The sequence below is a fragment of the Chiloscyllium plagiosum genome, chromosome 31 (assembly GCF_004010195.1).
Source record: "Chiloscyllium plagiosum isolate BGI_BamShark_2017 chromosome 31, ASM401019v2, whole genome shotgun sequence".
Taxonomy (NCBI): domain Eukaryota; kingdom Metazoa; phylum Chordata; class Chondrichthyes; order Orectolobiformes; family Hemiscylliidae; genus Chiloscyllium; species Chiloscyllium plagiosum.
Window position 1 is genome coordinate 3,535,515 of NC_057740.1, and position 26,061 is coordinate 3,561,575.

General features: G+C 42.9%; 1 protein-coding gene across 3 annotated transcripts in view; it reads left to right on the forward strand.

Annotated features, from left to right (window-relative positions):
* The window catches only part of LOC122565152 (A-kinase anchor protein 2-like), a 125,786-nt gene that overhangs the window by 25,952 nt on the left and 73,773 nt on the right, over positions 1–26,061 (forward strand). For 2 of the 3 annotated variants that reach the window (XM_043720833.1, XM_043720835.1), the window contains exon 3: positions 1,761–1,957. In XM_043720833.1, coding sequence (XP_043576768.1) covers positions 1,898–1,957 — 60 coding nt within the window. In that variant the 5' untranslated portion in view covers positions 1,761–1,897. Of the gene's footprint in view, positions 1–1,709; positions 1,958–26,061 lie in introns of those variants that run through there. The other variant, XM_043720834.1, reaches the window with a different exon arrangement.

Below are 26,061 nucleotides of genomic sequence, written 5' to 3' on the forward strand. Positions count from 1 at the left end.
GCTGCCAAGGCACAGTGAGGAAAGACCAACGTCTAGGGTCTTTCTGTCAAAGTACAATGGGAGTCTGTTCAACTATCAGATCCTCTTGGTGTCTTGACTGTAAATGTTGTCTTGTGTAAGTACGAAAGGCCTTGGGATTTTTTTTGCAACTGCAGACTGAACCAAATTCAAATGTTTGTTTGTTAGTTATGCACCAAGGCTGTACAGAAATGTTTCAGTAACTGTGTACCTCTGTAAAGATTTTTTTATGAATTAAGTATATTTTTGCATGCCCACATTCAGAGTAAGAATTTTAAAAATTAAAATCTGCAGCAGCTTGAACCTGCTGCTGAGCTCATTAGCTCCTAATTTCCAAAGTACGTCAACTGAATGTCTGATACTTCCAGGGTGTTTATGGTACATCACTTGTGTTTTGGCTTTCAGTTTCTTTTTTGCGTTAGATAGTACAACAACAAACTGCAGCTGGAGGAAACGTAGCAAAGACACATGTCTGGTGACCCTGATCTCAGCGCCTATTGGAACTATGACGGTGGTGATTTCCCATTGTTTGAGATGGTGCTGAGCAGCAGATATTCCCCTCCTCTTGCCACCTATAAATTACAATACCCCATTGAAATTATTATACTCCCACGGTCTCGACATTTCTGCACCCTCTTTAAAATTGTGCCAATCATTTATATTGCCTCTCTTCATTCTAAAGCCTTCAAACTTGCCAATTTTAATTGCCACAGAGCAACACATTTCATTCTGTCTACGTTCTCTTGAATCCTTTTGTCCTCATTGTTCAGCACCTTTCTGAGTTCTGTGTAATCCAACATTGAAATCACACTCAGTTTCTCAAAGTTCAAAGCATTCGCAGATATTTGTTAAAAATTGGGCAAATATCAAACCTTCTTTACAGTCCTCTCAATTGTTGGTGGTCCCCTTCTCAAATGTGTCACAGAACCCCTACAGTGCAGATAGAAGCCATTTGGCCCATCGAGACTGGAAGTACCCTCCAATGAGTGTCCTACCCAGACGTTGTGCCCCACCCGATCCCCATAACCCCACATTTAGCATGGCCAATTTACCTAACCTGCACATTTTGGACTGTGGGTGGAAATCGGAAATTGAAATTGTTGGGAACCCATGCAGACATGGAGAGAATGTGCAAACTCCACACAGAGACAGTTAATCAACACTGGAAATGAAGCCAAGTCCCTGGTGCTGTGAGGCAGCAGTACTAACCACTGTGGCACCCTGCCGACCTTCTCTCTTATTGGGAACACTCTTCTTTCTCTCCCCTTCTCTCTTTCCTTTTTCACTGTGACACCCCCACCTCCCACACCTACCTCCATCTCTGTGTCTCTGCTGTGTATCACCCTGTGTCCTGTTCTCTCTTTTGAAAACACTGCAACTCCCCACTCTGCTCTTCTTGAAATGCCCAGTCTCTAATGGGAGTACCCCCAAACTCTGACATGTCCTTGCCAAGTGTGAACTATGATATTTCACCTGTTACACTACTCCCCACCCTGAATTGGAATGTGTTGATAGATCAACTGAAATATTTCTGCTTGGTTGCATCTGACACATTCACTTACAGGTAATAAGTGACTGAACAAGTTTGGTGTCTACGTTGTGAAGTGTGGGGGAGGGAGAAGACCGCAAGAGAAAACAAAACTGTGAGAAGGAGAGTAATCATGTAAGCTGATACGTTGCAAATTCCTGACACAAGTAACGCAGTTGGTGTAAAAATGTATCATCCTCTTTAAACTCCGCAGGTTAAATCAATGGAAACATTAAGAGCAGCTGCATTGGGAGCTGTCAGAAGTTACTCACGTACTCTGAGAGAAACGTGGAGAGTCTGATAAGAGAAATACTGAAGAGCAAGTGACAAAACGAGAATCCAAATGCAAAGATGTTTAAATATACTCCTCCTTGGCAGGCACTTTGTCAAGCAATTGACCAACGGAGTAAGGTAAGAATTTAAAGGATTAATTCTTTCAGTCTTGTATTAATTCTCTTTTGTATGATATTTCATTTACTAATGAGATTATAAATTTAATAACAACATTTCTTGCCAACCATGTCATCATGGAATGTTGAAGAATTCAAGCGATTTTCACTGTCCTGATCAATCGTTCAACCAGTGGAGGCTGGTACAATTGCAACATTTAAAAGGCATTTGGATGGGTATATGAATAGGAAGAGTTTGGAGTATATGGGCCGGGTGCTGGCAGGTGGGACTAGATTGGGTTGGGATATCTGGTCAACATGGATGGGTTGGACTGAAGGGTCTGTTTCCATGCTGTACATCTCTATGACTCTATCCACTCCAAAGACTCTCCATTTCTATCACTCTAACAATGCCTGCCTCACCTCATCTACTATTGAACCCTTAAGAATGTCTTTGTTATCTCTAGGCATGTCTACAGTTCGTTCTGCTGTAATGCGACAGCTGCGTTCCTCTGCAGCTTGGGCTATAGAAAACTGCTATAGAAAACCGCCCTGTAGAAGATCGCTAACAGAAAATCGCTATATCCATTCAGTAGAAAGCTTGCATTATCCAAACAACACCCACAATTCGTCAATCATATTATAGCCAATTTGTTGTAACAGAATAACCTGTATTTCCACTGAACTCCTAGCTTTTGTATATTATACTTTCCATGAAGGTGTGATCATCCAAAACCAACTCGCACAGAAACCTGTTTCCCCATCACTGACATTGGCTGTAGCTTGTTTTAATAACCTCATCCTCGATTTCAAATCCCCCATGTCCTTACCCTCTCTGTGTAATCTCCTCCAGCTCCATTATCCTATGAACTATCTGTGTTCCTCCAATTCTGGTTTCTTCAGTATCCCTCATTTCAGTCACTTTACTATTAGCGACTGTGCCTTTGGCTGTCAAGATCCTAAATTTTGGAATTTCCTTCCTAAAAATCTCTACCTCTTTAGCTACATTTTCTCAGATATTCCTCTTTGACCAAGTTTTTGATTGTCTGCTCTACTAACTCCTTGTGTGACTCAGCACCGTAGTTTAATTTACATTTCCCTCTGCAGTTTGGGACATTTTGTTATGTTTAAGGTGCTCTATAATTTAAGGTGTTATTGATGGCTGTGAAAACAAAAATCACATATTTTATGGAATAGGTGAAAAGGTGGGTTTCTGTCTCAGGCTGACACTCCCCCCACTCTGTGCTGAGACAGAGAGTGAAACCCTGCCTTGGCTTTAGTAAGACCTTAAGAAAATAAGTTCTTAATTAAAATATAAAGGGAGGAACGTGTATTTTTGCAGAGCTCAAGCACTTGAAATGTAGTCACTCATGTCATGTAGACAAGAATGGCGTGTTATTTGTGATCAACATTAACATTACTCAGGGCCACTAGAAATTGAAATAAATCTAGACTTTTCAATGTCACCCATCTTCAAGAAGAAATTCAATTAAATGACCCATCAACGTTTCTGTTTGGGTAGGGGATATTATTAAGAAAGCAACAGTAAAGGAGATCGCCATCCTGTTCTTTCACTAAGTCATGGGGTCTTTGTTTCCACCTTGATGTAACATGCACTGTTAAGGTCAACCTTCACACCTGCATCAGGTGGCACTTGTTTTGCTATAGTATCATGCTGCCTTATGTATATGACCCTCTCGTGTGTGGCTTGAACCCAACATTTCCTGATTCAAAAGAAGTGCAATTACCCCATGGACTGCATGGGTAATTTAACAGGGTTCAATTTCCAGTGTGGCTCCCCTCACTGGGATTGCATCTCCTAACATTAGTCCAAATAAACCAGCACCCATGAGCGCAGAGTCGATAGAAACATGCACCGACCTACTGGAGGAGTCATATTAGTCTTGTGTGGGGAACATATAGGATGTGGGCTAGAGTGGATAGATTACATTTATCAAGCATAGGAGCAGATTTGAGTTGTAAATTCAAATCACTCTATTTGATAGGGAGAGCAGGTTCACTCTTGTGAGGGACATCTGGGAAACAATTGGGTTCAAACAATAAGCAGCTCTTCATGGATATGGTCTGGTACTTTCCCAGGTTTATCAGTTTCAGTTTCACAATTTGCTCTGGTGAAGTGGCAATCTCAGTGTGACAGAAGGGTCATTATGAACTAACCTGCCCAACTGGGAGGTTTCATTGGATCAGCTCCAACTGACTCCATTCTCTTTGGCCACTATCTCAAACTGCCAGGTGGTTCACTACATCAGCTTTCTATTTGACTCTGAATTAATATTTCAGCCTCTATTTTCACCCTTGCAAATAGTGGCTAATTTCACTTTTGTAACATTGCATGTCTTCGCTCCGACTCCGATAATTGGCTTTGCTCACAAGCTGAACAGGATGCTGACAAAATATCAGTAGAAGCTGAAATTGCTGATGGGTTAAAAATTTATAAAGAAGATTTGGATGAAAGGCTGACCATGCTTACCAGGAATAGGTTGTCTGATCCTCTGGGGTTGCAAAAGGAGGTCAGAATAGAAATAGTGGGAGGGCTTAAATGCCATAATCTTCCACTTCTGCGGGCCAACAAGACATCCCAGTCTGACCTCATCCCATTTGCCAGCATTTGGCCTATTTCCCTCTAAACCCTTTCTATTGACTGTTCAGTACCCATCCAGATGCCTTTTAAATTGTACCTGCCTCTACCACTTCCTCTAGCAGCTTGTTCCATGCATGCACCACCTTCTGCATGAAAAAGTTGCCCTCAGGTCCCTTTTAAATCTTTTCCCTCTCACCTTAATCCTATACCCTTTAGTTTTGGAAAAAGACCTTGGCTATTCACCCTATCCATGGCCTTGGTGATTTTGTAAACCTTTATAACATCACCCCTCCGCCTCTGACTCTCCAAGGAGAAAAGCCCCAGCCTATTCAGCCTCTCCCTGTGTCTCAAACCCTCCAACCCTGGCAATATCCTTGTAAATCTTTTCTTCACCCTCTCAAGTTTAGCAAGTTTTGAATTCTAAACGTGTCTTTATTTCTCTCAAAGTCATGCACATCCTGTTCCCCAAAGTTGATTGAAATATGCTGCCAATCTAACTCAAATATAATATTCTGCTCCTCAAATACATCATACAGTAATCTACTCCCAAACCAACATATAATATCCTGTTTCCAAACATACAATATCCTACACCCCAAGCCAACATACTGTTCCTCATACATTACTGTAATATAGGGAAATACAGCAACTAATTTTGACACAGCAAGACCACATAAACACTAAATGTGATAATGACCAGATATTCAGTTCTAGTGATATTGGAAAATATTGACCAGGATACAGGTCAATGGTCCTTGCTTTCACCTGAAGGTTACCACCTCCATTAGGCCTTCCCAAATGCTATATATCTGGTCGGATCGTAAAATCCTGATGTGCTTTTTAACTAGGCTATTAATTGATGGGACAGCCCTTGCCTCTGTTGATTGAGAAATGCAAATAGTTTCTAACCCTGTAACGTCTTAATAACCCAGCAATCAGCTTTGAAACTCAAAATTGTAGTGAAAAATGCTCAACCCATGGAAAACTAAAACTGAGACAATGAGTGAGGGTTGCCTCTCGTACAGATAATCCAAGGTACATGACAACAGCCAGCATTTTTCTGATTCGGACGTCGCAATATAAAGCCTTTTACTGTCAGGTGAGGTTTCTGCATGTCTATGACTCATTCTACTGGAATGGAGACAGGAATGAGGTTAAACCTACTCTTATCAGATTAATGTCGCCACACTCTTGCCATTACGCAAAAGTCTTTTTGGAATTCAGGAGTGTTCAAGTTTGGTTTCCATAGGTCATACTGCAGGTCGTCAAAGCATATCATCCACATTGTGCTCATCAGGATCTCCCATTGCTGATGCTACTGAATGGGAGGTTTCAATGGGAGGAAACCGCACACATATTGGACAGGTGTGTCAAATATTTCTCCAGTGCCTACCTGACTGTGAGGAATGTTTCCCAAGTGCATGGTAAGAATTTGGAACTCACTTCCTATAAGGATAAAAAAGGCAGAAACCCTCACAACATTTAAGTAGTGTTTAGACATGCACTTGTGATCCGAAGGCTTACAAGGATGAAGTGCTAGAAAATGGGATTAGAACACTTAGCTGGTTGTGTTTGACTGACAAAGGCTAGATGAGCCAAAGTAGACTATGCTGTAGACCCCATGACCTTCTGACTCTATAATGCACTACAACCAATGAATTACTTTAATTTTAAAATGTGCCCACTTTTACAATGTAGAAAATCTGGAAAATGATTTATGTGCAGCAAGACCCAACTTACAGTAATGGTGACAATGACCAGATAATCTCTTTTAGATACGGTAGTTTGGAATAAATATTGGTCAGAATCCCAGGTCACCAGAATACTTCCCCAAATCATCTTCAAAATACATCCATGGACTTCTTTTTTCCCACTTTTACCTGAGAGAGCAAGTTGGGCCTCCGATCAACATCTTATCCAAATGACAAATTGCTGGCTGTGCCGTATTCCCAAAGTTATTTCAGATTGTTGTGCTCAAGTCTGGGGTCTGAACCTATAATCGTCTCACTCAGGGGTGAGAATGCTGTGCACCGAACCATGGGGAACAGCAGGAAAACCTCCAGGTGAAGAGTTACTAGAAACTAGGAATTAAATTAGGACCTTGAGGATAATAGCCTCAAGTCTGTGAGGTCAACTAATTGCTATTTAGTCATTTGGTAGTGCAGAACCTGAGTATAGCTGAAAAGCGACACATTCCTTTCAAGCTTTTCATCTTACACCCTTCAGGACAATTCACAAGAAATACCACTTCAAACGGAAAGCAAGATTTACACTGACAGAAAATAAACCAAAGAATTGTGGATGCTAGAAATCAGAAACAAAAACAGAAAATGCTGGAAAAATCTCAGTAGATCAGACAGCATCTGTGGAGAAAGAAACAGAGTTAACATTTCGGGTCCAGAGTCCCATTCTGAAGGAGGGTCTCTGAACCCAAAACTTTAATCCTGTTTCTCTCTTCACAGATGCTGCCAGATCTGCTGAGTTTTTCCAGTCATTTCTGTTTTTGTTTTACACTGCGCGAAATGAGCCCTGATTCTTTGGCACTTAGACTCTGATTGGTAGGGTCGTAACCATGGAGATTGCACCCATTAATGTTGATTGACAATTAACTGCCACGTATTATTTGGATTCAGCCAACCAATCAGCACTGTCAAAACAATGTCCACAATTCATCGACCGCGTTATAGCCAATTTGCTCTGACGATACACACATTATAGCAGAGTGACATTGGTTAGGCTGCTTTTGGAATATTGCATGCAATTCTGGTTTCTTTCCAATTGGAAGGATGTTGTGAAACTTGACAGGGTTCAGAAAGGATTTACAAGGATGTTACCAGGGTTGGAGGATCTGAGCTACAGGGAGAGGCTGAAGAGGCTGGGACTGTTTTCCCTGGAGTGTTGGAGGCTGAGGGGTGACCTTATAGAGGTTTACAAAACCATGAGGGCATGGAGAGGATAAATATCGAGGTCTTTTCCCTGGTGTGGGGGAATCCAGAACTCGAGGGCATAGGTTTAAGGTGAGAGGAGAACGACATAAAAGGGACCTAAGGGGCAGCATTTTCATGCAGAGGATGAGTTGCATATGTGTATGGAATGAGCTGCCAGAGGAAATGGTGGAGGCTGGTACAGTTACAGCATTTGAAAGGATATGGGCCAAGTGCTGGAAAATGGGACTAGATTGGGTTGGGATATCTGGTCGGCACGGATGAGTTGGACCGAAGGCTCTGTTTCCGTGCTGTGCATCCCTAATGAATCTATAACTGACCTTTCAAATAGTATAAGTGTTGTTTTTTCCTTGGACTTAGTATTCTTGTGAATTGTCCTGAAGGGTGTAAGACGAAAGGTTTTGACAAAAATATGTCTTTTTCAGCAATAACTATTGTTGAGCAGAGGGTGAAACAAGTCAGGAAAGTAAATACATTTGAATGACTGGTGAAAAGGAGGGATTTCATTTTGTGTGATAGTGACATGATTTCTGGGATAGAGTGGAGTTAGAGAGCTGTGCCCAAATGCATTGGTAGAACTTTCCACCAATGAAGAGGTAAAAGGTAAATATTATAATAACCAAAATAATTTTTTAAAACATTATCAGAGTAAAGGTCATCATTTCAATGGAGATAAAGATAATATAAACATTCCAGGAACAGACAATAAGGAAGTGATAATAAATAATATAAATAAATCAGGAGTGATAAGAAATAAAATCTCATAACGTTTCCTGTTCAGCAATGCATGAGCAACCAATAGCGTGACAAGTTTTTAAAAATGTGAAATAAAAAGATCAGAGCTGCTATCATCACCCTTTAGGGTAACATTAGATTAGATTCCCTACAGTTTGGAAACTGGCCCTTTGGCCCAACAAGTCCACACCAACCCTCCAAATAGCAACCCACCCAGACCCATTCCCCTACCCTATGTTTACCCCCGACACTATGGGCAATTTACCAAGACCAGTTCACCTGACCTGCACATCTTTGGATTGTGGGAGGAAACCCATGCAGGTATGGGGAGAATGTGCAAACTCCACACAGACAATTACCCAAGGCAGGAATCGAACCTGGGTCCCTGGCGCTGTGAGGTAGCAGTACCACTGAGCCACAGTGCCACCCATTGACTAGAAGCCATACTAGACCAGCCATTTAAATAAAGTGGTCACGGGATTAGAGACTGGGACTTCTGTGGCAAGTAACACACTTCCTGACTCTCCAAAGGCTGCCCACCATCTAGAAGAAACAAGTCAGGAGGGTGATAGAATAATCCCCACTTACCTGGAAGGGTGCCACTAAAACAACATTTAATTAGCTTGACACCATCCAGGACAAAGTTGCTCATTTGATTGTCAACCCATCCACCAGCATAAACATTCAGTCCCTCCATATCCGCCAATCCACAGTGACAGCAGTTTGTATCATCAACAAGATGTGCTGCAGCAACTCAATCCTCCATTGACACCCACTCCCAAACCTGGAGCCTCTAACATAGAGTAGAACAAGAATACTACCCCAGTACGTTCCTTCCATTCCTAACAGCACCGTGGGCCTCCCTTCACCACATGAACTGCAGGGGTTGAAGGAGATAGCCCATCACACCACCTCAATGGTAATTGGGGATGGGCATAAAAATACAGGCTGAGCCAGCCACACCCAAATCCCATGAAAGAAGTTTAAAAAATAGCATATGGACAGGGCAGGAGCATTAGCCAGATAATAAGCTGCACATTATTGCACATAACATAAGAAAGAAAGTAGAGTCATAAAGATGTACAGCACAGAAACAGACCCTTTGGTCCAACTCATTCATGCCAACCAGATATCCTAAATTAATCAAGTCCCATTTGCCAGTATTTGGCCCATATCCCGCTCAACTCTTTCTATTCATACACTCATCCAATTGCCTTTTAGATGTTGTAATTGTACCAGCTTCCACCATCTCCTCCAGCAGTTCATTCCATACACGCACACCGTTTGCATGAAAAAGTTGCCCTTCAGGTCACTTTTAAATCTTATCTTTCTCATTTTAAACCTATGCCCTCTACTTTTGGACTCTGCAAGCCTAGGGAAAAGACCTTGGCTATTCACCCTATCCATGCCCCTCAAGATTTTGTAAAATTCTCTAAGGTGACCTCTCAACCTCCACTGCTCCAGGGAAAACAGCCCCAGCCTGTTCAGCCTCTCCCCATAGTTCAAACCCTCCAACCCTGGCAACATCCTTGTAAATATTTTCTGGACCCTTTCAGGTTTAACAACATCTTTCTTATAGTTGGGAGACCAGAATTGAATGCAGTATTCCAAAAGTTGTCTGACCAATGTCCTGTACAACCACAACATGACTTCCCAACTCCTGTACTCAATGCATTGACCAATAAAGGCAAGCATAACAAACGCCTTCTTCTCTATCCTTTCTACCTGTGACTCCACTTTCAAGGAGCTATGAACCTGCACTCCAATGCCTCTTTGTTCTGTAACACCTCCCAGGACCTTAACATTAAGTGTATAAGTCCTGCCCTGATTTGCCCTATCAAAATACAGCACCTCACATTTATCTAAATTAAACTCCACCTGCCATTCCTTAGCCCATTGGCCCATCTGATCAAGGTCCTGTTGTACTCTGAGGTAACCTTCTTGGCTGTCAACTGCACCACCAATGTAGATGGAGAGAACCTTATTCATCTTAGAGAATAGTGATGTTGTGACCATTTGAGAAGTGCTTGCATTGCTAGGTGTGATAGAAAGGCTATAGAATCTTTTGAAAAGACAAGGTGATGGAGATAGGATCAGCAGCAATATTGTTAAACAGCTAAAAGGATTTGCATAAGAGAGATATCACAGTGAAAACTGCAGAACCAAAGCAAAACCGTGTGCTGCTGGAAGTCTGAAATTAAAATAGAAAACACTATAATCACGGAGTAGACCTAGCAGCCTCTAGTAATGGGTTAATATTTTAGATCAATGAATTCTCCTCAGTACTGGATTTGAAAATTTTCTGGAATTTGGGATAGTTTCTCAATGGTGAGAGATAATGAACAGTGGGAGAGCAAAGGGATCTTGGTGAGAAATATAAAGAACATGGCTAACAGAAAGTGAGTCTGTGTCACTGAGGAAATATAAGGAGAAAGAAGTGATGCATTAACTGTGCAGAGCCTCATTTCTGAGTTCATGATCATACAACAGCTCAGGAATGTGATATCCTTAGTAGCATGAAGCTTCACCTGAATCTTATCAGGAGAAAAACGTTGATGATCGGTTATCGAAACTTGCTTGTATTCAGAGGGTTATTTGTAATCAAACGGCTGTAAACTGAGGATTCAGCTTTTCATGGAACTGTGGTATTAGTTGCCCAGAAGACTAATGATTGAGAAACTTGAGTTCATATCCCACTATGGCAGTCAGGAAATTTAAGTTCAGCTTTCTTTGTAAAATTCTTTAATGACAGATCAGCATCACTGGCAAAGCTGAAAGAGAGTCACATTAGACTTGAAATAGAGTCATAGAGATGTACAGCATGGAAACAGGCCCTTCGGTCCAACCCGTCCATGCCGACCAGATATCCCAACCCAATCTAGTCCCACCTGCCAGCACCCGGCCCATATCCCTCCAAACCCTTCAATGTTAACCATCTCCAAAGCATCTACATCCTTTTGGTAGTGTGGCGACCAGAACTGTACATAATATTTGGATATCTCTCCACAGATGCGGCCAGACCTGCTGAGTTTCTCCAGAATTCTGTGTGTGTATACCAAATGAGGCCATATGGGTAGAATTCAAAAACAGAAAAAAAAGCTAACACACTAGGTACGTACTATAAGTAAAGTAGCCATAGTACCAAAGGACATAAGGCTGCTCCCTCATTAGTAAGAAACAAGTAGATGCGGGTCAAGGTTGAGAAGACAGGACCTTCAGGTTAATGTCAGCCAGTACGGGAATTGAACTGCACTGTTGGCATTACAAACCAGTTATCCAGCCAACTGAGCTAGGCCCCCAAACAGTCGGAGAGAAAGATAGATGAAATTTGAGGACCAATATATAATCAAATTTCATAGAAGTGTAAGAATAATAAGGCAGTTACAGTAGGAGATTTCAACAACCTAAACATTAACTAGGATTGTATTAATGTCCAAAATAGGGAGGGACCAGAATTCTTAGCTGTGTTCAAGAGAACCTTTAGAACTTTTGTTAGAAATCCCAATAATGGAAGGGACAATATATAATATTCAGAAAGGAGTCCAGTTCTGAACAGGGATTGCTGAACCTGAAATGTTAACTTGGCTTTCTCTTTCCACATGCTGCCAGACTTGCTGAGTTCTTGCCATACATACACAGTCTGACCTGTATGTAATTCCAAATCCACAGGCAGCTGATTGATTCTTTATGTCAGGGTTAGTATTGGAGATAGCATGAAACCTCTACCCAATCTGATAACATCACACAGTTGGAGACAAAGGGTAACAGTAGGAGGATGCTTTTTGGAATGGAGTTCTCTGACTAGTGGTGTTCATAGAATCCCCACAGTGTGGAAACAGGCCCTTCAGCCCAACAGGTCCACACAAACCCTCCAAAGAGTAACCCACCCAGACCCATTCCCCTACCCTATTATCTGACATTTACCCCTGACCCACACATCCCAGAACACTATAGGCAAGTTTGCATGGCCAATTCACATAACCTACCCATTTTTGGACTGTGGGAGGAAACCGGAGTACCCAGAGGAAACCCACATAGACATGGGGAGAATGTGCAAACTCCACACAGACAGTCACCCGCATTCCCCTACCCTATTATCCGACATTTAACCCTGACCCACACATCCCAGAACACTATAGGCAAGTTTGCATGGCCAATTCACATAACTTACCCATTTTTGGACTGTGGGAGGAAACCGGAGTACCCAGAGGAAACCCACATAGACATGGGGAGAATGTGCAAACTCCACACAGACAGTCACCCGAGGCTGGAATCGAACCCGGGTCCCTGGAGCTGTGAGGCAGCAATGCTAACCACTGAGCCACCTTGCTGCGTTCCACTGGGATCAATGCTGGGACTCTGCCATTCGTGATGTACATAAATGATTTAGAGAATAAACGTAGCTGATCTAATTAGTAAGTTTGCGGATGATACAATGATTGTTGGAGTTGCAGGTGTTGAGGAGGATTATCAGACAATTCCGATCAGTTGGAGGCATAGACAGAAACATGGCAGATGGAGTTCAATCCAGACAAATGTGAGGTGATGCATTTTGGAAGGTCAGGTACAGGTGGAAATTATACAGTGAATGGCAAAACCATTATGAGTATTGATATGCAGAGGGATCTGGGTGTGCAGGCCCACAGATCACTAAAGGCAGCAGTGCAAGTAGATAACATAGTAAAAAAGGCTAATGGCATGCTTGCCTTCATTGGAAGGGGCATTGAGTATAACGATAGACAGGTTATGCTGCAGCTTTATAGGACTTTAGTTAGGCCACACTTGGAATATTGTGTACAGTTCTGGTAACCACACTACCAAGAGGATGTGGATGCTTTGAAGAAGGTACATAAAGGGTTTGGCAGGATGTTGCCTGGGGTATGGAGGATTTCAGCTATGAAGAAAGGTTGGAGAGACCGGGTTTGTTTTTACTGGAAAGCAGGAAATGGAAGGGCGACCTGATAGAAGTTTATAAGATTGTGAAAGGCCTGGATAGATTGGAAAGTATGAGGCTTTCTCCCCAGGGTGGAGGGGTCAATTCCAAGGGTCACAGATTCAAGATGCGAGGGGCAAGTTTAAAGGAGATGTGCGAGGAAACTTTTTCTCACACAGCGTGGTGAGTGCCTGGAACGTGCTGCCAGAGCAGGTGGTGGAAGCAGGCACAACAGCAGCATTCAAGCAGCACCTGGACAAATATGTGAGCAGGAAAGGATCAGAGGAATATTGATCCTGTAAGTGAAGACAGTTTCAGTATGGAAGGTCAAAATATGTCGGTGCAGGCTTGGAGGGCTGAAGGGCCTGTTCCTGGGCTGTATTGTTCTTTGTTTTTGTGGCTGGAGGACAAGGAGTGCAGCTCAATACAGACTGATGTGTCATGTCTGATAGTTTTGTAATTACACCCAACTAGCCAATGTAACTTGTATCTCTTGCTGTCATATAATAAACTATATCTAATTGTTAAGGTATGTGTCTCTCGTTGTTGAGTCACTCATCTGCTAGCACTGCTAACCCAACAGGCCCTTAGACCCAAAATATAAAGGAGGATTGGTGGTACCAATCAAAGACAATGATTCAGTTCATTCAGACAATTAAGGATGAGAAACAATTGCTGGCCTTGACAATGACACCAGCACTTCATGAAAGAATGATGTTGCAAAGTAGGTTGAGGAATAAACATGTCGTGGGGAGAAAGGAGAGAAGGGTTTACTTTAAGATCTCATCTAAAAGCACCATGCCAGACACTGCTGCTCCCTGGCTGGATTGTGGTCACATGAAAAGTGTCTACAGCACAAGATCTTGCTTTGGTTGTGAATACTATACAGTGTTTAATCCATTATAAACAAATTAACATAAATTCACAAAATAATTTTCACTCGAACAGAAAAATTGATTGATTCTAATCTCATTGTAAAGGAAGCTTAATTGAACTCCAGAAGATTGCAAGGATTAGTAACACTGGAGACAAGATCAATCAGCCTTCTTTAAAATCCCACTCTTTGGCCAAACCTCTGGCTGCATGGCCCGAATGTTTTATAGCTCAGTCTGTGATTGTGCACCTGTGAAACACTTTGCAAAATTAAAAGCCAGTATCGAAATGCAACTTGCCATGTACAATGACTCTAACACTATAAAACATGCCAAAGCACTTTAGAGGGGGATAATCAAAGAAAAGTTAGATCAAAATTAAAACAGACCGAAAGTACACTTTCAAAGATTTTAGCAAAGAGGCAGTTTTTAAAGTACATCTTAGTTTTTATTTTACTTTGAGGATATGAATGTCACTGGGAAGGCTTGTACTTCCACTGTAAGGCATTCTCGATTTTAACACATTGACACGAGAGAACAGCAACATCATTCCATGTCAGATGGTGAGGGGGACTCGAAGCTGGTGGTGGTCCCATGTATCTGCTGTCCTTGTTCTTCTTGATGGAAGTGGTCGTGGGTTTGGAAGGTGCTGTCAGAGAAACCTTGGTGTACACTGGCAGAAGCTCCCGGGGGCTAATGGTGTAACAAGGTTCCTGATTGCTATGACCCAGCCTCAGACAGTGACCAGGAAATGGATGGGGATGGTGACTAGGAAACAGAGATTATGATGAATAAAGAAGACAATGGTTTCAGTCTTCCTCAGAGGAAATCAATTGGAAGAGATTTCTGCCCATTGGAGATGTAAGGTGACAAATCAGAGACTGTGGAGAGATTGAGAAAGGAGATGATGAGGTAAAACTGTGTATTATCAGTGTGCTATGTAAACTGACAGTTTGTGGATCATGTCCTTCCTATCGGGAAGATGTGAAACTCGAAAGGGTTCAGAAAAGATTTACAAGGGTGCTGCCAGGGTTGGAGGATTTGAGCTACAGGGAGAGGCTGAACAGGCTATGGCTGTTTCCCTGGAGCATCGGAGGCTGAGGGGTGACCTTATAGAGGTTTATAAATTATGATGGGCATGGATAGGATAAATAGACAAAGTATTTTCCCTGGGGTCAGGGAGTCCAGAACTAGAGGGTATAGATTTAGGGTGAGAGGGGAAAGATATAAAAGAGACATAAGGGGCAACTTTTTCACGCAGAGGTGGTACGTGTATGGAATGAGCTGCCAGAGGATGTGGTGGAGGCTGGTACAATTGCAACATTTAANNAGAACTAGAGGGCATAGGTTTAGGGTGAGAGGGGAAAGAGACCTAAGGGGCAACCTTTTCCACACAGAGGATGGTACGTGTATGGAATGAGCTGCCAGAGGAAGTGTTGGAGGCTGGTACAATTATGACATTAAAAGACATCTGGATGGGTATACGAATAGGAAGGGTTTGGAGGGATATGGTCCAGGTCCTGGCCGGTGGGACTAGATTGGGTTGGGATATCTGGTCGGCATTGACGGGTTGGACCAAAGAGTCTGTTTCCATGCTGTACATTTCTATGACTCTATGTTCCAACTTGGTACCAAGGGGTAGCTCGCAGATGAGAAATAGGTAGGTACGTGATCCACCTGAGGAGACAAACATGTCATCTCGCCAAAAAGAGATGTGCCAGTGAAACTGAAATTTTGACTCCACTGACAGTAAAAGCAACAATTCCTAGATTAGAAACAAAGATAAGATTGAAGATAACACTTCCAAATAGAGACTGAAAATTCTAGAATGACACAACTGGTCTGGCAGCATTCTCAAAGGCTACCAGCAGATTAATGCTTGAGTGTAATCTGTTGTCAAAACTGGGGATTAGGATTAAAGATACTTTCCCAAAACCAACTAGGATTCTGAGTAATCCAAGATGGAGGACGGGGAAAAGTTGTGGCTGCAAGAACTGCTCCTTCTTTTTTGAAGTATTAAAGGTGTTGGAAGATTTCCTCAAATTCCAGGAGCAGTAATTATGGTTTTATAAGTAGTTGCATTGTTTTGGAACTCTGGGGAAGGGAAGATTAAAACAACAGCACTTTAAAAAAAAAAGGAGAAAGAGAGACAAAGGTAGTGACCACATGGTCAGAGAAAGAAACCTGCACTGCTGTCTGACACATTTATTGTCTCTGCTGTTTGAATTCAAGTACCTCTGGACAGAGGAGTGAGACTAACAAAAATTAACAAACAGCAAAATTCACAGCTGACCTTGGAGGAACCTGTGTGGGAGAGCTCACAGATCGGAAGCAGCTAAGTGTATATTTTAAGTATAACTTTGCTGTAAATCTACAATAGTGAGTAGATGGGTTCTATTTTGAATATTTGTTTTCTTGAGATTTGTCTCTTGATTAAATTTTCAAAATATAAAACATTGGTACTAAGTTAGCCTGAAACAATTTTTTTTAGAGCAGTGCTGGTGAAGGGCTTTTGCCCGAAGCGTCAATTATCCTGCTCCTCAGATGCTGTCTGACCTGCTATGCTTTTCCAGCACCACTCTAATCTAAAGTCTGGTTTCCAGCATCTGCAGTCCTCACTTTTGCCTTTGTTTTAGAGCAGTAAGACGGTGCAATTTTCTGGGTATGTAGATTGTGAATGAGCAAAGTTGGCCTTTAGTAGAGTGATGTGCTCTTCCTGTCAGATAAGGGAGATTAAAGAGAGTTTCCATGTTACTGATGATTATGTCTGCAGGAAGAGTCTTTGGTTGTGAATCTTATCGTATCGCATGGATCATTTGGAGAGGCAGTTGGAGGCAATAAAGAAATTATAGGAGCTAAGAGGTGTAATGGATGGCTGTTGTAGGAAGGAAGAAAAGTCGCAGATATGGTCAGGTAGATGGGTTACTGCCAGGAAAGGTAGGAGAGGGAGACAGTTAGTGCAGAAGTCTCCTCACCTATTCCTATCTCACACAAGTATGCTGTTTTGGAAAATGTAGGGGGTGATGGATCTTAGGAGAATGTAACACGAACAGCCAAGTTTCTTGGTACTGAGGCTGGCTCTAATGTAACGTCAGGTTCCAAGCGACCGATTGTGATAGGGACTCTCTAGTCAGAGACACAGACAGATAGTTATGTGACCAGCACTGAGAAATTAGAATGGTGCGGTGCCAGGATTAGGGATGTCCCAGAGGGCGCAGATTGTTCTCAAAAGAGGAGATGGACCAGCAGGAGGTCATTGTACACATTGGAACCAATGACATAGGAAGGGAAAAGGATGAGGTTCTGAAGGGAAAATATAGCAAGTTAGACATGAATTTAAAAAGAAGGTCCTCAAGGGTAGGAATATCTAGATTACTCCTGGTGCTATGAGCTAGTGAGGGCAGGAATAGGAGGATAGAGCAGATGAATGCATGGCTGAGGAGCTGGTGTATGGGAATAGGGTTTAAGTTTTTGGATCTTTAGAATCTCTTCTGGGGTAGAAGTGACCTGTTTGAGAAGGATGGATTACACCTGAATTGGAAAGGGACTAATATACTGGCAAGGACATTTGCTAGAACTGCTCGGGAGGATTTAAACTAGTAAGGTGGGGGGTCCCAGGGAGATAGTGAAGGAAGCGATCAATCTGAGACTGGTACAGTTGGGAAAAGAAGCATGTCAAACAGTCATCAGGGCAGGCAGGGACAAAGCAGAGAACAAGGTAGGACTGATAAATTAAACTGCATTTACTTCAATTTTACTTCAACGCAAGAGGCCTAACAGGGAAGGCAGATGAACTCAGGGCATGGTTAGAAACATAGGACTGGGAATTCATAGCAAGTACAGAAACGTGGCTCAGGGATGGACAGGACTGGCAGCCTAGTGTTCTAGGATACAAATGCTATAGGATGGATAGAAAGGGGGGGGTGGGGCAAGAGAGGAGGGGGAGTGGCATTTTTGGTAAGGGATAGCATTACGCTGTACTTAGGGAGGATATTCCTGGGACTATGTCCAGGCAAGTTATTTGGGAGGAACTGAGAAATAAGAAAGGGATGATCGCCTTATTGGGATTGTATTATAGACTCCCTAATAGTCAGAGAAATTGAGAAACAAATTTGGAAGGAGACCTCAGTTATCTGTAAGAATAATAAGGTGGTTATGGTAGGGGATTTTAACTTTCCAAACATAGACTTGGACTGCCATAGTGTTAAGTGTGTACAAGAAATGTTTCCGATTCAGTATGTGGATGTACCTACTAGAGAAGGCGCAAAACTTGACCTACTCTTGGGAAATAAGGCAGGGCAGGTGACTAAGGTGTCAGTGGGGGAGCACTTTGGGGCCAGTGATCATAATTCTATTCGTTTTAAAATAGTGATGGAAAAGGAAGCGATCATAATTCTATTAGTTTTAAAATAGTGATGGAAAAGGATAGACCAGATCCAAAAGTTGAAGTTCTAAATTGGAGGAAGGCCAATTTTGACAGTATTAGGCAAAAACCTTTAAAAGTTGATTGGGGACAGATGTTCACAGGTAAAGGGACGGCTGGAAAATGGGAAGCCTTTGGAAATGAGATTACAAAAGTCCAGAGACAGTATATTCCTGTTAGGGTGAAAGGCAAGGTATAGGGAATGCTGGATGAAGAAAAAGAAGGAAGCATGTGTCAGGTATAGACAGCAGAAAATGAGTGCATCCTTTGAAGAGTATAAAGGCAGAGGAGTATACTTAAGGAAGTCAGGAGGGCAGAAAGGGGACATGAGATAGCTTTGGCAAATAGGGTTAAGGAGAATCCAAAGGGATTTTATAAGTACATTAAGAACAAAGGGTAACTAGGGAGAGAGTAGGGCCCCTCAAAGATCAGCAAGGCAGCCTATGTGTGGAACCGCATGGGAGGAGGAAGATATTAAACTAGTATTTTGCATCAGTGTTTACTGTGGAGAAGAACATGGAAGATATAGAATGTGGGGAGATAGATGGTGACATCTTGAAAAATGTCCTTATTACAGAGGTGGTGGTGCTGGATGTCTTACAATGCATAAAGATGAATAAATCCCCAGGACCTGATCTGGTGTACCCTAGGATACCCTGGGAAGCTAGGGAGGTGATTGCTGAGATACTTGTATCATTGATATTGCAGGTGAGGTGCCGGAAGACTGGAGGTTGGCTAACGTGGCACCACTGTTTAAGAAAGGTGGTAAGAACAAGCCAGGGAACTGTAGACCAGTGAGCCTGACGTCAGTGGGTGGTGGGCAAGTTGTAGGAGGGAATCCTGACAGAATTTACATGTATTTGGATAAGCAAGGACTGATCAGGGATAGTCAACATGGCTTTATGCATGAAACAACATGTCTCACTAACTTGATTGAGTTTTTTGAAGAATTAACAAAGAGGATTGATTAAGGTAGAGCAGTGAACATGATCTGAATGGACTTAAGTAAGGTGTTTCACAAGGTTCCTCATGGTAGACTGGTTAGCAAGGTTAGATCACATGGAATACAGGGAGAACTAGCCATTTGGATGTTCTCCAACTGGCTCAAAGATAGAAGACAGAGGTGGTGGTGGAGGGTTGCTTTTCAGACTGGAGGCCTGTGACCAGTGGTGTGCCACAAGGATCAGTTCTGGGTCCACTGCTTTTTATCATTTATATAAATGATTTGGGTGTGAACATGGAAGGTATGGTTAGAATGTTTGCAGATGACACCAAAATTGGAGGTGTAGTGGACAGCAAAGGTTTCCTTAGATTACAATGGGATCTTGATAAGATGGGCCAATGGGCTGAGGATGGCAGATGGAGTTTAATTTAGATAACTGTGAGGTGCTGCATTTTGGAAAGGGAAATCAAGACGGTAAGGTCCTTGGGAGTGTTGTTGAACAAAGAGACCTCGGAGTGCACATTCATAGCTCCTTGAAAGTGGAGTAGTAGGTAGATAGCATAGTGAAGGTAGTATTTGGTATGCTTAATTTACTGGTGAGTGCATTGAGTGTAGGAGTTGGAAGGTCATGTTGCGGCTGTACAGGATATTGATTAAGCCACTTTTGCAATATTATGTGCAATTCTGGTCTCTCTCCTATTGGAAGGATGTTGTGAAACTTGAAAGGGTTCAGAAAGGATCTACAAGGATGTTGCCAGTTGGAGGGTTTGAGCTATTGGGAGAGGCTGAATAGGCTGGGGTTGTTTTCCCTGAAGCATTGGAGGTTGAGGGCTGACCTTATAGAGGTTTATAAAATCATGAGGGGCATGGATAGGATAAATAGGCAAGATTTGTTTCCTGAGGTGATGGAGTCCAGAACTAGAGGCCACAGGTTTAGGGTGAGAGGGGAAAAATTTCAAACAGACCTAAGGGGCAACTTTTTCACAGAGGGTGGTGCGTGAATGGAATGAGCTGCCAGAGGAAGTGGTGGAGGCTGGTACAATTACAGAAGGGTTTTGAAGGATATGGGCCAGGTGCTGGCAAATAGAACTGGGTTAGTTTAGGACATCCATTCGGCATGGATGAGTTGAACCGAAGGGTTTGTTTCTGTGCTGAGCATCTCTATGGCTCCATGAGAAAAGGGAGACCCACAAGATCATGTACCTTGAAAACACAGAACAGGTTACAGCATCAGAATTCCTGTAGTCTATCACAACGAGGAGGCTGTGAGCTGAAAGCACTGTAGCAGGAATGGATGGATGAATGGACACAGGCAGGCAATGGAAGGACAGCTGAGGATGCAGACTGAGAAGGAGCATGGAGGAAAGGGACAGAAATGAGATGCAACTGTCACAGCAAAGAAAATTAAACTCAAAAATAAATACTGGAGCCATAAACACAACAGCATCAGCTCATAACCATAGCTTCTTCATCAAATCCGTGTATGTTTGAAGGATTTATATTCAATGAGCAGTCCTCTATATCCACCAACAACCTCACTATCAGCAGAGAGGCCCCTTTGTTTGCAGATTTTGATTTATGGGGTCAGGCAGTTTCTTTTAATTTATCCTTCCAGCTTGGCTCTGGGATGTGTTTGATGGGCTTTGGCAGAAATGATGAGAATTAATTTCACTCCGAGTATTGAGAAACGCATTTCTCATAAACAGCTGAGAAACAATAGTTTTCAGTCAGTGTGAGTGGCCGATATTCCAGCACTGTTGAGGAGTTAGGCTTCGAGTAGTCAGGTAGTAGGCTATGACCAGTGCAGTCTTGATTTGCCGAACGGTCTTTATTCAATGCTGTCAACCTCTATGAGTTTATGATTTGAAAATATTCAAGATTAATTTCTGTTGCAACATTATACTCACTCGACAGTGAAGATAGAGTGAGTGGATATTAAGTCCACATGGATTGGGGATATTAACGGATTTGTACTGATGGAATTCTCAAACTGCAAATAGGCCAGTGTGATGGTCAATGTTTATTAGCATTAAGGAATTATAACTGCAGTCACTCTCACTGCACGTTTCTGTGGTGAGATGATATGTGGCACAGTGGCTTAGTGGCTAGCAGTGCTGCCAATTCCAGCCTTGGGTAACTGTCTGTGTGGAGTTTGCACATTCTCCCTGTGTCTGTGTGGGTTTCCTCTGGGTGCTCTGGTTTCCTTCCATAGTCCAAGGATGTGCAGGTCAGGTGAATTGGCCATGCTAAATTGCCTGTAGTGTTAGGTGTATTAGTCAGCGGGAAATGGGTCTGGGTGGGTTACCCTTTAGAGGGTCGGTGTGGACTGGTTGGGCCAAAGGGCCTGTTTCCACACTGTGGGTATTCTAATCTAATACTCCCAAGTATGTTGACTATATGGGTGTTTCATCTGGTGTATAATTTATTTAATCCAATTGAGAAAAGCTTGTTTATGTGGACAATCTTTCCCTTGTTGGTAATGAAGAAATGGAAATGAACAAAATCCAAACAAGCTATAAACAAAGAAATGGGCGGTACGGTGGCACAGTGGTTACACTGCTGCCTCACAGTGCCAGAGATCCCGGTTCAATTCCCGCCTCAGGCGACTCTCTGTGTGGAGTTTGCACATTCTCCCTGTGTCTGCGTGGGTTTCCTCTGGTTTCCTCCCACAGTCCAAAAATGTGCAGGTCAGGTGAATTGGCCAATCTAAATTGCCCGTAGTGTTAGGTGAAGGGGTAAATGTAGGGGAATGGGTCTGGGTGGGTTGTGCTTCGGCAGGTCGGTGTGGACTTGTTGGGCCGAAGGGCCTGTTTCCACACTGTAATTAATCTAATCTAATCATGTAAAGAAATGGAATTTGCCTTGGTCTGTATTTGTTTGTCCACAGAAACATGAAAGTTAACATGTACTTTGCATTTTTGTAACAAATCCCTTTACTTTGTGCAGCACTGGTCTTTCTCTCTCTGTTGCTCCACCATCTGGTGTAATTGAGTGCAGCTTTTCCTTGGTGGCTGATGCAGCTGCATTAAGCTGTTCAACTGGAACTGGATTTCACTCTCTCCTGTCCCCTCTCCCCATCATCCTTCCCTCCAATTCCCAACCATCACATCAATTAATTCCCTATTTGGAGGATATTTAGATATTCTGTGAATTAAGGCGAGAGAGGAAAGATATAAAAGGGACCTAAGGGGCAACATTTTGACGCAGAGGGTGGTACGTGTATGGAACGAGCTGCCAGAGGAAGTGGTGGAGGCTGGTATAATTACAACATTTAAAAGGCATCTGGATGGGTATATGAATAGGAAGGGTTTGGAGGGATATGGGCCAAGTGCAAATAGGATAGGTCAGGATATCTGGTCGGCATGGAAGAGTTGGACAGAAGGGTCTCTTTCCATGCTGTACATCTCGATGACTTGTATTTAGATTGCATCATTCTGAGGTTGTGACAGATGTGAAGAGTTTTACAATCAGTTGTAGTCACTGTTGCAACACAGAAAATGTACACACAGCAGGATCCCACGAACTGCAATAAGATATTGACCAGAAAATCCGTATTTAATGGTGTAGCATGCAAGGACATGTGTACTAACATCATGATCCTTAAAGCGGCTAACAGCACCAACATCTAGACCACGATAATCCAAAATCAACTCTGCTGGGTCATCCTGGTGCTTCTAACAGCCAAAACAAATTTGCTTTGCCCAGCTCAAGGAAGGCACTTGGATGACAGGAGGACAAAGGGAAGGGTTTCAAAGACTCCCTGAAGGCTTCCCTCAAGAACAGATGTCAACACATGGGAGGCCCTTGTTTGGAAGGGATCGACTGAAAAGAAACTCTGGTGTGAAGGAACACAATTCTTTGAGAACATCTATTAGCAAGAGCAAGTACAGAAAAATCCCAAGAAAGGAATGCCAGTGATCTCAAAGCCATGGACCAATTCCACCTCCCGGAAGCGCTGAGTGTGGTCAGAGATATGGCTCCACAGAAGGACCCACTGAATCCATGACCAGTGACATGAAATTTCCTAAGTGGACAATCATATTAGTGAGTGATTGATTGACAACAGTAAGCAAAGAAAAGCTGACCACCTCCTTCCTCATCCCCCACCCGTCCTTCTGTAACTCACATCATAGGATCATTTACATCCACCTGAGGGAGCAGTCAAGGTTAATGCCTCATCTGAAATACAGCACCACCGACAGAGTGGCACTCCCTCAGTGCTACACTGCAGTGTTAACCTGCATAATGGGCTCATGTCTCTGGGGTGAGACTTGAACATATGACCTTCCGGCTTAGAGACATGAGTACATTGTCGGAGACCTGTTCCAAAAATAAAAGGAAAGATTTAGTGACAGTAAACAAATAGGTTCAGGGCAGAGACAGCTGGAATATGAACGGGAAATAAGGAAGTACAGAGATATTAAACAAATACTTTGGTTGAGATTTCCAAATAATACCAAACCCAGACTCCCCACCCTCCACCTCTTACCTCAATGTAATACTCATCTCATTTTTTGTGATTTCATAATTGGCGATAATTACAACATCAAAATTGAATGACTAATAATAATCGAGAGCTTTACTCTGCCAAGAAATGAAGTGCAAAACTGGGTAGTACCTTGCCCACTTGCACTCTCCTCAAGGTGGAGGAGGAGGAAGGGTGGCTGCCTGCTCTAGTCTCCTCATTTCCTGCTGAGATGCCAGTGGCCTTTGACATTGTGGCCTGTTGTCAAATTCCTGAGCAATGAGGAATTCTCCATGAGCAGACTCCACCATTCTCAGCCCATGCCCCAGGTCTCCCCCAGATTCAGAAACTGACGATCCAGGAAAGCCGTCCTCATGCATGTTACTCCAAGCCCCAGCACTTTTGCCCAGCACATCATCACCATGTCTGTACTCCAAGGGAGATGATTCACTGGGACTCTGGCTTGATCTCCTCCTGATCACATGCTATATTCTGCTCAGTCAGTGCTTTTTGTTTTAAGTTTGATTCAGGCCTAACTGAGGTGAGGATGTCTGAGCTAGAGGATGGTAAGGAGGAGGTATGACTTGACTGTGGGAGAGATGCTGATGAGAACTCGAGCAGCTCAGTCAGTGCCTTGACACAGCCAAAACCAGACCAACTACATTGTGAACTGGGCAAATGTTCTGCCCTTTCATGAAGATCAAACTATTGAAGGACCTTGCCATTCAAGGTTTTTAGTCTCACCATTGCTGATGGCCCTACTGCAATGGCTTCCTCTGGCAATACCCAGTGTCCCCTCCTCCATCAGTGTGAGTTGATCAGGTCAGTCACACCACTACGTGTTTGCAAGATGTCCACACTCTCATCTACCTGGAGAATGGAGAAAATGGCCTAAGCTCGCTCATAAATCCCAGCAATACATTGACATGAATTGTTGTACACCCAGTAATAGTCAGTAAAGTGTGGCAATGGAAAAAGCACAGCAGGTCAGGCAGCATCTGAGGAGCAAGAGAGTAGACATTTCAGGTTTAACCGTTCATCAGGACCTGATGAACAGTTAAGGCGAAACAGTCAACTCTCTTCCTCTTCAGATGCTGCCTGACCTGTTGTGCTTTTTCCATTGCCACACTTTATTGACCCTGACTTCTCCAGCATCTGCAGTCCTCACTATCTCCTACACCCAGTTATAGCCCTGCTCAGTCATCACAGACATACATCACGGACATGCCAACTACCCTGACGTAATTATTCACTTGTTCTGATAATGTTTGAGAGTTGTGGTCATTCAATAATCTCAACTCATGTATGTGTATGAGTGTGTGTGCATGTGTATCTTTATGTATGTGTGTGTGCGTGTGCACGTGCGTGAGTTAGTGTGACGATGCTGTCATCTTAACAAGGTTATTTTGTCCTGGGCTTTTTTCCAAAGAGATTATAAAGGCAGAGGTGTTGAAACATCTGGGCATGAGCCTAGTTCAACAATGCCAGGGGAGTGGTCAGTTCTCCCAGTTCAGGTTTTCTCTAGTATGGTTTCGTTTTAGCAGGGCAGTGAGAAGCTGCTACAGTAGAGCAAGGTTCCATGCTTCAGCAGATGGTTCCTGACTGGCTTTCTTTCTGAAATCTCTCTTGCCTGTAAAAACCTGTATTTGAATGTACCTTTTGCCGATGGATGTGTTTATGGGATGTTGCAGGAATTGTAATAGCTCCTTAGTTAAGTTTCTATGTCAAGTCGATTGGGTTTTCAAATCGTTCAGTTATTCTGAATTCCATTTTCTTTTGTTTGTGTTTCAACTGAAGTAAATCTTAGAATTCTAGAATTCTTACAGTGTGGAAACAGGCCCTTCAGCCCAACAAGTCCACACCGACCCTCCAAAGAGTCTCCCACCCAGAACCATTCACCTACGCTATTACTGTACATTTACCATGACTAATGCACCTAACCTACACATCCCTGAACACTATGGGCAATTTAGCACGGCCAATTCACCCAACCTGCATATTTTTTTATTGTGGGAGGAAACCAGAGCACCTGGAGGAGACCCACACAGATATGGGGAGAATGTGCAAACTCCACACAGACAGTCGCCTGAGGCTGGAATCGAACCTGGGTCTCTGGCTCTGGTCTGATGCAGCTGGTCAAACCACTCGGCTTTAAGCAAAACAGAATTTATTTAGACACTACACTTTGGGTGTGGCATCGTGGCTCAG